We start from the raw sequence: 17793 nt of genomic DNA, 5'->3' as shown, positions 1-17793 counted from the left end.
AGACTTGCTAGACTATATGGCACAGAAATGCACAGTTTATACTATCCATTTCTGACTGAGTTTCAACTGCATCCGTTAAAGCACCAGTGGCTTCTCTTGGGTGTCCTGTTGCCACAGATCTCAGAGGCAGCATTTCAGGCAGCAGGCTTGACCTGCTTCCAAGGCTTCTGCAGGTCACCGGCTCCTCCCTGGATGCTGGGCTGCAGCAGTCAGGTCACTCATGCTGTTTTGGAAAGACGTCCTGTTTCTCACCTACACTGTGGATGTCATCGATGATCTGTTTTGCCAGGCTTCCTGTGTAAAAGGCATCTGCTCCTTCACTGGCTATAGTCTCGTATGTGTTGGCTAGTTTAGGCATCTTGATGATATCACCCTCATGCAGAATTTTCCCTCCTCTGCAGAACACTTCGCTAACAGAGAAAGGAGATTGAGAAGATCAGATCTGAGAGACACGTTCAAAACTATGTGTACCTGTACCAGCTGACATTGTACTTGAGTGTTCACGCTAGAGGCTTCTTGGAGAGAAGAGAACCTGCCTGAGCCATGCCCCAGGGGTCCTGATACCTCACGCTGGGACACAGAAGTGAACAGCGGTTTCTGACCTGGGATTCCACACTGCTCAGGATTTGCTCAGCGAAGCCTGCAGGAGGGAGCGTCGATCTTTCTCACCAAGGCAGGCCACCCTCCCTACCTGCCCAAGGGGCCAACAACTGCCTCAAGATGCCCAGGAGGGGCCTCAGTCCTTGAACTCAAGCAGTTCAGTTCAGAGCACAGACTATGAAGCTATGAGGCTCAAAGCTTCCAGTGAGTCCAGGAGAATGCGTTTCAATCCCTGTTTTTCAGAGCACTTTGAGGTAGACAGTTTCCTCTCTAGCTCCCTCATCATAGGTCATGAATGTGCTGCTGTGGACCTGCCAGATGCAAGTACAGGAGATAGGCCCAGGCTGTACATCCCAATTGGATTGGAAACCAACCTGCAGCTGGCAGAGATTTTAAGGACAAGAGAGGATTAAGCATGATCTCCAGTAGACACTAAGGGTTTGGCTGTAAGAAGAAGAAGCATTTTAAACCCTTCATGTTCACAGTTATTGCCAGAAGTGGATGGTCAGAGGCACTGCTTGAGAAAGGCTGACTGCAGAGTAAGAGATGACCCAAATTCCCGCTGCCTGACAGCAGAAGAGATGTTCAAGGAGACTCTGCAATTGCCCCAAACGCAGGTAAGATTAGCTTGGCGCATTTGCGGCATGAGGAAAAGCTGGGGATTCAGAAAATATGCTGCCATCTGACAGATTTATCCCAGCATGTACTCTAATTCCACCTTTGCTCAGACAAATGAATCTTAAAAGCAGAATTTATCTCCCTTTAAAGGTCAGGACTGAACATTCCTAAAATTGGCCACATGATTTAGCACTTTCATGCAGCTGGAATAATATCAGCAGGTACAATGAGTACAGTCACTGGAGGGGAGGCACACTCCTCACAGACGCTACATTACACAAACACAGAGACTTTTCAGCCAGGATGCAGTTACCCCAAATTTCTCTGTACAGAACAGCAACTGCTCTACCTACCACAGCGAGGGATTCCTTTCAATTGACTCCTCCTTTGATTTGATGGCTGCTGCAAGGCCTTTCCCAATAGGGAATCCTTCTCTTGCCAACTTGATGCTGGGCAGAAACAGGTCTTTCCATGCCAGTTTGCCATGACGTTTGTGAGCCAGTTCATACCCACGGATTTCTCCTGGAACAGCAATGGACAGTCCTCCTAGAGCAAACGAGGAATGTATTAGTCTTCTACAGCAAGAAAAGAAAGCAATTAATGGAGTAGGAGGTAGAGCAGGCTTCTCTGTCAGCCCTGTTTTCAGGCAGGGATTATGTCCGTGTCTACTATGACCAGCTCAGCTCATGCATATGATGCTAAGAGAATTATTCTGTCTGACATTTATGCCTTCATATTCTGGACTGTTGAAACACCTCTATCCTCTTGCTGGTAACTCAGGTTTTTGGGTCATTTCCCCTCAGTAGGCTCTGTACCACAGAAAAGCTGCTCAGAATACAGAAGCTATCATAGCTGCCCGCAGTTTCCAGTCCTTCGGAGGACACGCTACAGTAAGAGGACGCAGACTGTGTACACACTTAAGCCAAACACTTCATTGTAGCATTGTAACTACAATTGCAATGGGCTGATTACTACATTACACAGTGGTGCAGCAGTTCGCGTCAATCTGTTTTTACTGGCATCTTCCAGAAGTTCAACACACTTCTCCAACCCCCTCCAATGTGCTGTCCCTCCTTGGTTACAGGAGTTGCCATGAAGAGAACTAGTTAGTATTTCTTTCTGGTTTTCCCTGAAAGGAAATTACTACTACTTCTTCTTTGGAGCCCCTGAACCCTTAGTTAAAGCTACCACAAAAGATATTTAGGGAGGACATTTGAACTGAGAAGAATTAAGTTGATCCACAAATATTTATTCAAAGAGGTTGGAAAGGAATACGGAACAGGTCATACTCAATGCTTTGGATTCACCTGCAATTTCATGAAGTGAAAAGCAGGAAGTGCTGAGGTGACCAACTAGTTTGAAGGACCTTATTTTTAGCTTCCTTCTCAGGATGGAGTTTGCAGATTGTGTACAGTAGAGGACATTTCTAGGTGAGCAACCCTGTAGATATGTAAGAACCTAACCATAAGAAATGCTCTTAATTTAGACATGTCAGTAGCAGCTAATGTCGGAACTATGTGCCCCCCCACCTCCAAGGCAGCGAAACAGCCTTTTCCATACCTTTCAGAGACAGTTGTGTGTTGTTCCCAAACATGTCCTCTGTTGCTCTTTTTGGAGCCACCTCTCTCGCATTAATGATTTCCACTTTTCCTTTAATGACAGAGCAAAGAAGATGGTGTTTAGCTCTGGACTCAACACACAGGCATGGTCTCTGCTGAAGAAGTCTGACAATGTGAGCCAGTTTCTTGGAAATTATTTTGAGGACAGTGTGTTCCCCCAGCAGCTGTGAGTCAGTCTTTTACCTTCTCTCAGGTAGCATAAATCACCTGCTTTACAATAACAGCTCTCAAACGGTTCCAGATGTGTGTGGCCCTGGTCCCTTACCTGTGCTGCTGTAGATGGTAAAGAAGAGGCCCCCTCCAATGCCCATGCTGTGAGCATTCATGAGTCCTACGCAAAGCAGAGCTGCAATCGCAGCATCCACTGCTGATCCACCTTGCTGAAGGATGTCCCTGTGCAGCAGAAGAGAAGGCATTGGATGGTGACATGTTACAGTGTCTCAGCTACCTGTGAGCAATGGATTCATCTCATCAGAGCAGCTGTGACAGATTCTCTAATGCACATTTGTCCAGACCCAGACTATAGGTTCCTCAGAAGTAGGAAGTTTTGAGCTTTTGTCACCTTAGAGAACAGATCCTAATGGTCTAGGTGCAGACCAGATCAGCCCTCATTAGAGGCACATCCAAACTAGCCTGAAAACACTGTGATGTATCAAAGCATGCATGGGGACAGGCATCCCTGACACATTCATTACACATGAGAAATGACAACTCTCTGAGGAGCCTGAAATCTGCAGCACTTGCATCCAGAACTGGAGGACAGCTTGATAAATGGTTTTTAACAGGAGCTTGAAAAGCATCTCTTGTTCCCATTGTTCATGCAACTAGGTTCTTTGCCCGCTATGTTGTCTTTGAGCAACTGCAGTAACACTGGTCAGGCAGGGTAAAAGCCCAGGTTTTATTATGGCCCCCTCTTTCTACGGGGAGATTAGAGATTATCTGTGCTGGGCAACGGCCAGGCTTGCACCTGGACATCGGGGAAACAGTCTTGTGCAAGAACCGTCAGAGCTTACAAGTCACAGCACAATTAGCGGGTACCTTCCAATTATCGAGCACTGCCCTGCATCCGTAGCCACAGCTGCCCTCTTGTAAGTGTGTGTGTCCCCCGAGTCAGAGCGCAGCCCGAAGAAAAGTCCCAGGAACAAGGTGAGTCCCAGCAAAGCTGCAGCCAGGACTCCGGCCACCACATAGCGCTGCTTCATCTTCCTGTGGGAAGAGACAGGATTGTCAACCTTGCTGCCTCTGGGGCACATGGGAACTAGGGAGCAGATGATCAGGCACAAGAGCAGTATTTTCATCTCCCTTCTTTCATATCCACTGCTTCCCTCCTCCGAGCCTTGGCAGCCGCCAGCTCTGCACACGGCAGGGCAGTTTGGGAAGGAGTGGCCAGGGGAGGTGCAAGCCCAATTCTGGCCTTGACGGTTACATCGGGGTGATGTCCTGTTTTGATGTGGAGTATCAAGAGGGGAGGGGATGTTCAAGATGTCCTGCTACTGTTACCTTTCAGTGGCAATATGACAACTGATTGCTCTTTGTGACTTTATGCTCTGAGGATTTTAGATGCTCAGCAAGCATTTAACTTACTGCTGTGTTTGACAGGACAGGGGCCCAATGTCAGACTGGATTTCATCTAGCTGCCAAATGAAGGCAGCAATACCAATCAGAGACTTTTTAGCAGATTCCCTCCCCCAGCACATGCTGTCAGGCCCTTTGCCTATATTTTGTAATGTGATGGAGTCAAGGACGGCATCCCACCCACGCCCTGGAGGCAGGCTGGCTTTGCCAGGTAAGCAGCCATCTCTGTTGACCTCTTCCTCCCTACTTCATAGCCACACAGTGAGTCTGTATATAGGACTTCTTCCCATCTTTCCAGTCCTTGCTTTTTAGCAGGTTTCCACGAGTTCCGAGATGCAGGCAGTGAACAGCTGCCTCCTCCCCTGAAGCTCTCACAGAGGGTCTTTCACATATTTCCTCACTCAGATTCATATCAAGACCTTTTCTATGGGCATTGCCAGTACCATTTCTTTATGCCCCTGCCATCTCTGCACAGAACAAATGATCCAGTAACTCCAAAGCTTTTACCAGCTTCCCCTTTACCCATTACTGCCATCCTATTTGCAGAGATTTCTGCTGCAGTGAGCACCCGGGGGACTCCTGGGAGCCCTTTGCTAACAGTTCTGAAGTGCTACAGGACCAGTAATGAAAAGGCCCCAAACCAGCAACTATCACTTGGGTGAGAACCTGTCTTACAGCAGGTGGTAACCTGATACACCAAAAAAGCAGATTTGTAAGTGAGAAGGGAAATCCAAGGAGCAGAACATAATTGTTGTTAGTCGTGGCTCACATCATCTTCAGAGGAAAATTTTTTAAAAATATTAATATAATCTGCTTTTAAATACCATATCTGTGAAGGAGTCTCTGACCAGAAAGTTATCAACGACCAGTGCAAAATACATCTTAGTCATCAGCAAGCAACCTTGGCCAAAGCTATTTGGCACACCCCAGTGGAGCACCCCCTCCTGTTCAGGGTCCTTGGCCAGAGCACCCTTCCGATCAACTTGCCACTTCTAGAGGGCGACGGCCAGTGCTCATGTCTCCACATTTCCCAGTCCTGCAAACAGCTGCTCTTGGAATGCACAGGGTTACAGTTCATCTGTGACTGAGCATAGGACAGCAAGGAGCTCTTGGGCAAGCATATTCCAGATACATACCAGGATGAGTCAAGATCTACTGAGGGGATGGAGCGTCACTGCCACCTTGTTGGGACTGACAGTTCATGAAATACAGCTTGAACAGCTACTCTTTGACCCATTTCCTTTCCCATTTACGGGATTGTTCCAGGAAAAAAGACATGAATCCATCACATTGCCTTCAGGTACCAACTTTTCCCTGTGTAGTGCAGCTTTGGGTTTTCACCGTGACTGCTGTACTTGCACAACAGCCAAGATGCCTTTTACCTCACTGAAGCATCCTCAAAGACGAGCCAATCCATGGCACTGTGGGTGAAGAGTGGATCCACCAACCCCCCACCCTCTGTGGATATTCAACAGCCCAAAGCACAGCAGCCAGAGCAGCACTCAGTGCCTTGCAGCAGCACACGCAGGATTAGGGAGCAGTGAGTGTGCCAGCACTGAGCTAACCAGAGGAAACAGGCCAGGCCAGGCAAACCAAAACTTTTCTCAGAGGGAGGAGATTTGCAAGCACTGCCCCCTCAACCTCACCCCCCCATTCCTGTTATTTAAGTTAGGAGATACACATTTGCTATCTAAGCCCTGTATCTGTGAGTCGCAGTCTGAGCACTAAAGATGTCCATCTCCAAGTAAAGCAGCTCAGACCAGGGTGTAAATCTACTGTATGTGCTGTTCTGTAAACAAATGTCAACTGAGGGCAGTAAAAGGTAAATGGATGAAACCTCCTTCCAGGTTCTAGAACTTGATTTACACTCAACTACTTTTAAAAGAGACCAGTGGCATGTTTGCAGAGCAATGACTGCGCAGGGAAACAGAGAAGCCATTATGTCCCCAACAATAGCTCACACACAGCCTCAGAGTTTAAAGACAGTTTTGTTTGTTGGCAGAGAGAGTTCAGCTTCAGCACTGGCAGTCTCCTCCAGGCTTCACAAGAAATGCCATGGGATCTTTTATCTGTGCCCCAGCTAGGCAGAAGGTACTTTGTTTCCTCTGAAGGCTGCTCTATGCCGGCTGTGCTGCAAGCCTGGGGTGTGTTAACCCATAGGCTCCTGGCTGGGGCCATGCAGTTCTGCACAGCCGCTTGCCTCCCTGCTGGGCTCCTGTAAGCATCTGCTGCCCTGTCAGGCAAGTTATTCTGAGAGCAGGAGAGGAGAAGGGGGAAACCCCAGATGGTATTTACTGCTCCCATCTTTCACCTCCTCTCTGGATTTGGGATGACACTCGTGAGCATCTCATAGACCCGTAAGAGCCCCACACGGAGTGCCCAGCTGCCCAGTGAGTTCGCAGGGGTGAGGGTAAGACACACACCACTGGGGGCAGGAGGAAGCACCCAGACTGCTGTGAAGAAGAGACAGATTGCTGGGCTCTGCTCCTGTACTGCACTGTGGTACCACGCTACCCTCTGGGCTGGGCCTCTGGGACCCAAGCGGGGCCAAAAAAAGTGAATGCTCTCCATAACACTGCATCTGCACAAGCTGTCAGATTGATCCTGCTAAGGAAGCAGCAGATGTACAAGTTGAAGATCTGCAGTTTTCTTTTCCTCAACAGCACAGACAGCAAACTCAGCTGAGGATAATCCTCTCCACCTTAACTGCCAGCTCAACTCCCGTAAGCTCCTTAACCTTTTTCAGGCCTGACCCAAGAGGGAAGCATCGCTTGCACAGTCCTTACTGCCTTCCTAACTGTGGCACTGCAGGAGCCAAATGAATTTTGTTTGCCATAAAGCATTCAGGAGATTGATCAGGAGCCTGCAGATATTCATCCTTTAACCCACCTACCCACACCCGCTCTGTGCCCTGGGTAAACACACTGCAGGAACAGCTGAGTTTTTGCACCAATGGTCTTTCTGAGCCTCACTGCGTCCCCGCTATGATTTAGTGTTGGGAGCGAAGGAGCAGCTGCGGGCCACCGCCTGTGCTGGTTCCCAAACTATTGTCTGCTGAGGCTGGCTTGAACCTCCAGATCCCTGCCAAATGCAGGTGTTTGGAAGCTTGGCTAGCACTTCAGTCACACAGGGCTGCTTGGCAGCAGCAGCAGGTCTCCAGGAGAGAGGGGCTATAAAACCATTAAAAGCAATATGATTATTTCTCACTGTTATAAAGGTCCAACAGCCAGTCCTAGCCATGGAATTTAAAATGTAGCTCAACAGTCTGTTTTAATTTACATTAACAGAGGGGGAGGACCAGCAAGCAGCAGAGTTACGCCTGCACGAGCAACCCCACTGAGCTGTATTCAGATGTGTCACAGCCTTATTTAAACACACGATATTCACAGCCTTATTTAAACATGACACTGTTTTTTAAATAAAAGGGCCCCAGTGCAACAGGCTAGGTAGTATCAGGCAGGGGATACAGGGTCTGACATCTCTGCCAAGAGGGTTTGGGGTACACTGTAGAGATGAGGTACCTGCCTCAGTCAGGGAAAGCACCAGGAGAACTGAAAGAGGAGAAAGAGGAGAGGTACCAGCCAGAAAGCAGGGGAGCAAGAACAGCAGGATACCAGAGGATGACAAAAGGGTCCAGGTATGGTCAGGCACTGCCTTGTTCTTGAATGAAGTAGTGAAGGAAGCATCCACTGACAACACCTAAAACGTTAACCACAATCTTCAACCCAACAGGCTTCTGCTTTAAATCCCTCTTGCAACAGCTGCATACCTCGGCACCCACTCCTAGGATTTCCGTGTACTCCCATCCCCAGCCCAGGCCATTAGCTTTGAGACATCTGTCCTTCCTTTCCCCAGGCAGCACACAGTACGCAAGGACAGACTGGACATCTGAATCTTGTCACAGGACACAGGATATGCTCTTCTGATAAAACTCAAAGTCTAATCCATATTAATTATTTAAATATGGCATTGTTATCGATAACAGTTGAAATAATGTTTGCACACTCTACTGTTGTGTAGAGTGAACTGTCAGTGACTTTTGAGTGAGAATGCACGTAAAGCAAACAGCTGCAAGACTGCCACAGGGCCCCCAGGGGTCTAAGCCAACAGAGGCCTCAGAAAAGCAGAACCAGGTTGCCAGCAGAGGCCCAAGGGCTGCTCACACAAATGTCCCGTTACTGATCCAGCGTTATGTGGCAACCTAACAAAGGTGCCTACAACCAATCACACAGGTGGAGCCACCTCTAAAGTATATATAAAACTCTAAGACAGCTACTTACACTAACAGCATACTCCAGAACTGGGTACACCACGTTGATCACTGACATCCTGTCTTGCTACAGCTGTAGGTGCTGTCTGACCCAAGGGCTGTTCCCAGCACCCTGCTGGGGGGCCAGGCCATACGGGAGCTCACCGGGAGCTAGTGTAACGAAGAAAGCAAATTATTGCTTCACCTGTGGGAAGCCCTTGCACTAGGAGTCTGTGCGCACACCCAGTTAGCCAGAAGACAGTTTGAATTTTCAGGTATAACTGTGCTAACCATGCATTCCGCAACTGTCAGTAAGGACGACAGCCAGCAACTTCTGCTTTCATCTGCAAGAATATCAAGGGTCATCAGCCTCTGAGCAGCTAATTAGCTGAGGTTATCTGCTCCAAGAGAACTTGCACTGAGAAAAATTAAGACAAGACCAACACAGAAAGTACACTGGGACTGTCCATGGCTACTTCTGGTGATTTCAGCAGTTCCTTCCACTTCAAAAGGCAGAAATGTTTGCAAGATTTGTTTGCTGGTCTGAGTTAATCATGTTGTACTTTGCTTATGTACCTGTTTTCTAGCAGTTCTGTAAGATTTAGTATGACTCTGGCTAAGTAGGGTCTTTGCCTATGCATTCTAGAGCACATTATACCTTCTCACATGCCAAATCCAAAGCTTAGGTTGCCCATTCCTCATCAGCAATTCCTTCATTACACAATCTACAGTTCTTAGGTTCTGGAAGGCTAATATATGCCATAATTACCCAAAGGTCAGGGGATAAACACCTTACACAACAAGGACTGTGTAAAGACTACGTAGCTGGAACATCAGACCTGCCTCCTGCCTACCAGGTCAGAGGTCTCCAATTACTATGGGGTCTTTGTATCTCACCGTAAATAATCCCAAAGTAGTGGTAGGGGGTGACCTGGTGCAGGCTGTACATAGCTTTACTCTTGGAGTGAACTGGGACAGCTCAGATGCAGTATTTCTACCCACTAACAGGTCTGTGTTAGCCCAAATGGCAGAAAACTTTGTAACTTTGTGAGTGATACCTTCATGCCTGCTCTTCTATGGCTTTGTTAGGAGAGACACAAACTTCCCGAGCACTCTCCTTTCGAGAGCAGCCCCACAAGGAAAGGGTTGGTTTCCCCGTGCCATATGTCCTGTACTCGCACACAAAGGTCTGGTTCCATATAAACCTCCCTGCATGCAGCCTTGCCCTGCGGTTATTGCAAGACATGAACTTATTAAGCCATTTAAGATTCTGATCTACAAGTTTATGTGCTAAATACTTTTCCCCTCAGGTCTTTTACTAGGATTTACAGTAGCAGTCACCAGGACGCCTCTGATCAGGACTCTGGTTCTGCAACCAACCACACAGGCAGACAGAATCTCCTATCAGGTACTGGTCTTCATGGTGACTAGCAGGCATTTTTTCCATAACTATTTCTACCTTTTCCACACAATGCCTTTAAACAAGTTATTAACAACACCTCTTGTATCTAAGGAAATCATTCCCAACGCAAGTCTTACCCAGATTTCTGTAGAAAACTGACTCAAATATTTAAGTATCAGCACAAGCAGATATTTTAAGCCTAGTAAATTCCAGGCCACACAATGAGACAAGAGATGTGTTCTGGTATTAAGCTGGAACTTAAAACTAAGAAGTTCTTGTCCTTATCCATCACAATATATTTAAGTTGAAGTCTTACACAGTTTTCATCTGCACCAGCAAGAAGGGAACTAAAGCAGAGTTCAGCAAAGCCACGAAGAAGCCCAAACAGGCTTCCAAATTTGGATCCAGGCACTGCTCCTGCATGGAGCAGGGGGACGAAGCAATCCCTGAAGAAATGCAGTTACTCCATTCAGCTCAGCTACAAGCCTTCCTCACAGCTAGCGCCTGTCCAGCTGGCCTGCACCCTGTGTGACTTGCTGCCTCCCTCCCCTCGGATGCAGGTTACAAGCCTTTAGCACCCTCTCTGGTAAGGCTGGCATGGAGGGCTCATGTGCATATGGATCAATTTTAAGGAGAAAGGCCTCAGTGAAGATCAGTGGTCCCTACTTACTGCTGTGATGGCCAGCCAGACGCTGAAGAGAACTGAGGGAAAAGTCCCTGAATAAAGCAGGCTGTTCCAGCTGGCTTTCAGGTATGCAGTTTACAAAAAGAGCTATTGTAATCGAAATCTGCAACTCCTCCACAGACACTGGGTTTTCTGAAGCCTAATGGCATGTCGTATGCTGTTCAATGTAGAGTAAACTCAGAGTTCCCCGAGAGAGACAATAATTTCCTCTTGAAATTGTTTTTTCCAAAAATACCTTTCATGTTTTCCTGCAGGAATTTTAGTGTCAAATCCAACATTTTTTATTTTAAGACACTTCAGCATAAACTTTGAAGTGAAAAAAGGCAGAAAGGGGGAATAAATGCAGAACAGCCCATTTCACATGGTTTTCACAGTATTTTCTAGTTGGGGACCTCCCAGAAAACCAGAACTGACAAACTCAATGTCAAAAATGCAAGTTATTAAAGTTTTATGAACTCATGCAGGACATCACTGTTACATTCCCTCCCAATTTAAAATCAAAATGCTTCATTAAAATAGTTCTATTCTCCCAACTGTTGCAAAAGATGTTTTCAGATGTTCTTCTGCCGTTAGACTAGAAGTTACTAGACCTGAGCTTATTCAGACTGGTTAGTCAGGTTCTATCATTTTCTTTTGGCAAGCTTTCATCTGATACATTAAAAAAAGTCCCAGTGTCCCATATTCTGCTAAATATGAAATCCCATACAGCACTTCCAGGCTGAGGGGACTGGCTTAATGAAGGTAATTTCTAATTCCTCCTTACCTCTCCAGAGTATTTGCAAAGTCCGTCCTGTCTTTTTGCACAGATCTTTATGTACTGATACCCTTTGAATATCCTTTCTCAAGCAGTGAACCCCTTTCTAGGGACAATACATCCTTGTAGCAGTAACTACGTTACTTAAAAGCTCTCTGAAGCGTATCCTACAACCTGATATTTGTACCGCTCTGCTCATGGAGATTAACTCATCGAAACTCATTATGTTTGAATTCACAGTACCAAAGGAATGCATAAGTAATCATTGACTAGGTGAAGAGTCAAGAACCCACATTTTAAAATGCATATTTTAGCATCCACAAATGCTGTATATCACCAGCAGATTCAGTCTGTGTTCTTGGATTGGGTTACCACGTAATGCAAATGTTAGTTTTGCCGCACCTCATCACTAGCTCTTAAATTCTCATTAAGCAACAGTGCAGATATGTGGTCATCTTAAGCAGAAGCGCTCCCATCTCCACATGGTCATGTACCCTCACACCACTCTTGCCTAACCAGCTGGCACCCTTGTGATTCAAGAAGTCTGGGTTTTAAGTGTGTCTGTACCTTGCAGCTTAAACCCAGACACCCTGACAGATTCAGCTGTGTTTACATTTCGTGGGAACAACCTCCTCTCGACCAAGTGTGAGCAAGTGCCTGCAACGTGAGGGCACCCGATCAGCTCATGTACCTTTCCTCAGCAATCATCACAGCTGCACACTACCTTAACGCTGTCATTGGGTTTATTTCCAATTAAAACTCCAGCTGCAATGACAAGATGCAGTGCCTGTTCTGCCACCCCTGCTCCCATAGCAGCACCCTCTGCCTGGAAGGATGGCAAAGCAAGAAGGTAGGGATGAAGAAACCTGCCTTCCATCACTAAACCTCACTGAGGCTTTTAAGCAACAACCCTACACGTCTGCTTGTGCCAATTCTAGAAGCATAGTTGCACCTCAAAGGTAGCAGCTTACCTGCCATTGAACAGTACAGCATAAACCCCAGGAGCAACCCAGACTTGAGGTAACGAGCTGCATTAACTGTCTTTGGACTCTAAGGACTCAGCTACTAAAGCTTTGGCCACTGCTGCTGTCTGTGACTTGCTAGCAACCTTAGACCCACCTTTGAACACCAGAGCTGAATGCCCATCTAGATAGAACACAGCACAGGCAAATCACAGCTTGCCTGAAGCATGGGCACAGCAAGGATACAAGCCTACATGTCCCAAGCCTGATTTTTAGCCAGGAGGCTGTCCTGCAAAAGCAGGATGATGCAAAGTCTGCCTGGATGCCAGTCAGCATGGCTAGGTGCTATCTCTTCACCTACCAGGATCAATCAGGTGGTTAATGTCTCAATTCCAAACCTGCCCAGTCCTTCTGCCCCACTCCAACCTTTGACACACCGGATCTTTACTTACTTGAGAAGGATGGTAGCTATACTACGACTCATTAACAAAATTTGGCCTAGCTCCAAGGGTAAAAGGTTTTGAGAACATGAGCTGTATTTTCTCTGCTTTAAAATACATCTTCTTTTCTGTAATAGCAACAAAATGGAGTTCTGTTTAACATCTACGCTTGGTAAAATCACGCGCCCATCTTTCAAAGAGGACTTTCAGATACTCCTTTCATAGCAGTGCATCAAGAGGGCAGGTCCCTCCAGTCATATTGCTGTAGTCCAAGAGATCTTGAGCAAAAATGGAAGCTTTCTGGAAAGCAGGTACTGGCACAGAAAATATTCTGCAAGCTCGGAAGGATTTGATGTATCTGCTGTTTCTACTGGCCAGTCTGAAGTGCACATTCAGAGTCCAGGCCATATGCAGTAACACATACCGCTCTCGCTGCATCTCATTTATTGATGTGAGACCCATGATGCTCCACAGAGAAGACTGTGACAGGAGCTGTTCCAAAACAACTATCCTCTGAAAAAGCAGACAGTGTGGAACGGTATTCTGCTCTCTGCCTCAAACGGAACTGCACTTTATCTGTCACACCTTTAATATTAAATGATATTTTATAGGGGAATCTAAGATGCAGTCTACTGAACTGAACCTTTTTCTTAATTTACTAACTCTATAGGTGTGATGGTGCCTGGTTTTATGCTTAATAGCAACTTCAGAACTATAAAACTATGTTCCTGAAGTAGGTCTAGATCAGAAGAGTGTCTCCCTGGCACCACATTTGTCTTGGAGGGTGCAAGGTCACACAGAAAGGCTGCTAGCTCTAAGAAATCCCCATTCTAAATCATAATTATCCAACTGTAACTCTTCACCCCCATTGCTGAAAGGCAAGTTTTAGACCAGTGAGCCACCAGAATTAAGCAAGTTCCTACGTCTTTCTTCAAGGGCAATGTAGTTTCACCTGTGGCACGTCCTTACCAGCACAGAGCTGGAACAAGCTGGATGCCCCTCAGCAGATCAGTCTTTCACTTATGTACAAGTAGAGTTGAGGATGGTGTCATTCTCATGATGAGAAAGTTACGAAACCTGAAGTTAGTGCTTCTGATAGGTGAACAGCTTGCCATGTGCAGGCTGTGCTATGCACAACTACCTAATTTCAGTTGTACATAGTCTTTGGGAACTGTCAAGTATCTCTGTCTAGGCAATAGAGAGTCCTGTTACAACTCACCCTTGCGTGTTTCAAGCAGCAAAGCCGCACCTTAAACAGCAATGCCATGTTTAATGCAGGTGCATTGCTGCCTTGTTAATCTCCACATCTCAAGCCATTACAAAGCAAGTGCTCTTGCAGGGCTTGCCACCTCTTTCTGTCTGTGATATTCACGGCATGGTCATCTTTAACATTCTCCAAAATTAGCATGCGCTATTACACTGAAACATGAGCAACAGACTGAAAACTCCATTTGTTCCTCCTCCTAGAGGAGTGCATCCATCAGCACCTGAAGCAATGCCTTCACAGCTTTTGTAACAGAACTTGCAGATACTATAAAGTATCAGGCAACCTGAAGGCGCTTCTGGGCCATTTTTATTTTTGCTTTTCCCTCCCCATCCCCTATTGATTTTTTCCATAGGACTTTCATGAAGCAACAACGACTCACACAACCCAGATCACGCAATCACATCTACTGTTCAGACTCCTCCTTTTCATGGAAGAACAGGCAATCCAAGGTCTCCATTTCCTGATGTTTTAATTAATGCATTGTTGGAATAGAAGCTGTTACAAGATGTCCTCATTTTGCAGGTTAGCTATTTTTTCCATGGGGAAGTCTTTCCTCTCTAACAGAGCCATGTTGCAATCCAATGCTACTTGACCATAAGCATCAAAACAGTATCTTGATTGCCCAGTAACAAACACAGAGATCTTAATAAGCATGTGAGGCTTCTTCCACTATATGTTTCCTTGCCGACACCTTGCTCCACTCTTCCGTGCATGGGGCAACCAGTGGAAGTTAAGTACAAGCTGCATGAGCAGCACGCAGTCCTCATTGAAGCTAAACACCACATAAGAAATACCAATACAAAAAAAGAGACCACTGCTAAAAAAGTCCTGGCAAACAAGTCAATGGGGAAGACTCTTAAGAGAAAAGGTACTTTAGGAACTGGAAAAGTTGCCTAGCATGCAATAGGTCAAATTGACTAAGAGCAGGGATACAACAGCTGACCTGCAGAGCTGAAGCTAAATAAGCAGATGTTTGCCCACAGCCAAAGCACCTCCTTCCCCTCCAGTGAGAGCTGCTTCCACTGCAACGCACCTGCTCAAAGAGGACGAACCACTAAACCCACATGCTCTCATTTTATGAAGTCTGGTTTCCCATAATCATCCACAGGTGCACATTACTCCCTGGGGCAAAGGTAAGCAAAATGAAAGATAACTGGTAAATGGGGAGTTTATTAACCCTTTCTTGCCAGCCACATGGCCCAGTTCTGGTTATATTCATATACCCACATAGGGCTGAAGTAGTTTTACTGGGACAGTGCTGCGGTACGACAGCTGACAAAGCTCCTTGGTGGCCAGAGGCGTTGTTGATTGCTGTGCAGAAGGAACAGTGATGTACCTTTGACAAAGGCCACTGGGATGCATTTAACGGGGAAAAGTTTGGATAAAACCTTCTGATGTTGTACTATTCTGACATCAAGAATTCATGCCATTGCATATTAATAAAATTGTTATGATCCCAATGGGTTCTGATTCTTGTAAAGTGATTATAATCCTAATGATATTCCAGATGTAGAAGACAGATAAATCTAAAGGAGATGATGATTAAAGAGTGGTATAAAATACTCAAATGGATTATGACAGGTATACTGGTATGTAGATTATATAGCTTAGGTTATAAGAAAGCTCAGTGCAAAAAGCTATTTCCTGAGCTTTCCTTGAAAGGATATTCTACACCTTGTGTCATCTTGTTCTGCCAGATAAAGAGGACACATGCATGAAAGAAGTAACGGTTTACTAGCAGCATCCTGTTTTCCAAGAGGACTTTCTAGATTTTGATAACAAAGGATGTTAACCCTTATTTTCTATTTTCTGGTCAAATGACTTTCTGTAACAACTCTCTGTCAAAGTAAGCATGACAGTAACAAGGACTAATTCATTAAACATTATTTCATTTCAAATCCTATCTGACAATATAAATGCAAACCTTCTGCTCCTCCCTTCCAAAAAAGGTGACTGCCCCCTGTTCAAGGACTGTCATCTTTCATCACTTTTCCTCAATTAATTATCTTTCTGCTACCTAGACTCAGTCTTTACTCATAAATTTTATGTCAGGCTCCACAGTTTCTAAAACCTGCAGCAGTCTGTACCATTATTTATCAGCTTTATGGAGCCCTTTCATCTTTGCAAAGCCTTTCTGCCAGGCCACCAAAGGGACTGTGTTCTTGCAGCTAACAGACCTGCCTTTCCCTGCAGCAGCCAGCAATCAGCTTAGCAATGCAGTCCCACACAGCTTCCCCTCAAACTCACCATCCTGGAATAAAAGAGGGGAGAGAGCTACTGAAGGAAGAGAAGGGGAAAGAAAAGGGAACAACATGGGGGAAAGAAGAAAACCTAAACTGGTGGAAGGGAAAAACAGAGCAAGAGGGAACAAAGGAGGCAGACAGGAAGGAAAAAAAAAGACTAAAGAGCAGGAAAGCAGGCAGCTAAAGGGGGACAAATAAATGATACCCACTCGGAAGGCTGGAGGCTTTCTTCAGTTTAGCCTGACTGCTGCAGTTGGACCTATCCTTCACATGCACATTGAAGCTCTTAGATCACAAAAGAAGTCTGAACTTTACTGGTGCTCTGCAGAAGTGTTTATTTAATGTTACTGCCATAGCAGTTAACTGTTTTATGGACTGTAGAGCACTGGGGGGACGATGACACACACAACACGACAACAACCCACAAAACCAAACAAAACCCCTAGATTCCAAAATAATAAATAAACTCACGACTGCATTCACTGAAGAGGTTTCCACAGATTTCAGCAGATCTTGGAAAAGTGCTCAGTTTCCAGCTGAAAAAAAAAAAAAGTGTAGCTACCTGCTTTAATTCACCTGCTTTTGCTAGACCAAGAGACTACAGATAGATGAGTGTCTTAATTGCCATGGAGCTGCTTTGAGTAGCTTTATCTCTCCTGGAGTAGCCATGATCTGACTCCTGCTTCTTGTGGACAGCTGGATCAGGAAATGCAGGCCAGGACTGGGACCTTTAGCTGGATGCGAGAGAAGAGCCCTGGTCCCTCAGAGACCATCTTTAAAGTGTTGGGGGAGGCTTCAGCACAAACGAAACAGCCATAAGGGGACTGAGTGGGTTTTCAGTGGGGGATGTTATACCTCTTCCACTAGATAGGTAACCAGAGCTATTAGATTCAGCTTTAGTAATCAGCATGAGATGGAGATACCACAGTGTAAGAAACAGCCAAGAGCAGGAACAGATCTTTGTTTCCCAAGCACACGTAGGAGAGGACCATTATTTCTGTTCTGGTAACATGCACTCGGCCTCCTGGGTGATGTTCTGGTCCTTCACGTGTCTAAATATTCATTTTCCTGGACAGAATCTGTTCCTTCTCCACAAATACAGTTGCCCTTGGTAGTTCCTTGCAACAGAAATGTCTTTACAAAAAATTAAATGTGGCCTGCTTGGTTTTTATTTCAGGACATTTCTTTCTGCCTCACAGGCCAGTTTCCCCACATGTGACTAATCCCCTGACATGCACTCTGCAGAGTGCTCTCCCTGCTCTGCATCAGGAGCTCTGTTCTCTCCCACAGCATTGCCCTTCCACTCTGCTTTCTGGAAGACACTCCCAGCATCATCCCATTGTCCCTGCAGCTTTTCTGGCTCTGCACCTGCCTCCTGG

The 17793-nt window shown here is 46.0% G+C and overlaps 1 protein-coding gene across 4 annotated transcripts in view; it reads right to left on the bottom strand.

The window, feature by feature from the left end:
- GGT1 (gamma-glutamyltransferase 1) overlaps window positions 1-17793 on the bottom strand; it is a 63891-nt gene that overhangs the window by 7463 nt on the left and 38635 nt on the right. For 2 of the 4 annotated variants that reach the window (XM_037371025.1, XM_037371111.1), the window contains 5 exons: window positions 3876-4043; window positions 3103-3230; window positions 2779-2868; window positions 1572-1764; window positions 253-410 (listed from right to left, as the gene is read on the bottom strand). In XM_037371025.1, the coding sequence (XP_037226922.1) occupies window positions 253-410; window positions 1572-1764; window positions 2779-2868; window positions 3103-3230; window positions 3876-4039 (733 nt within the window). In that variant the 5' untranslated portion in view covers window positions 4040-4043. Of the gene's footprint in view, window positions 1-252; window positions 411-1571; window positions 1765-2778; window positions 2869-3102; window positions 3231-3875; window positions 8010-17793 lie in introns of those variants that run through there. The other 2 variants (XM_037370839.1, XM_037370936.1) reach the window with 1 other exon arrangement.

This window comes from Falco rusticolus, chromosome 1 (assembly GCF_015220075.1).
Source record: "Falco rusticolus isolate bFalRus1 chromosome 1, bFalRus1.pri, whole genome shotgun sequence".
In the NCBI taxonomy this organism is placed as follows: Eukaryota; Metazoa; Chordata; class Aves; order Falconiformes; family Falconidae; genus Falco; species Falco rusticolus.
Note: the sequence above shows the minus strand (reverse complement) of the source record. Positions and strands in the feature narration are given on the sequence as shown.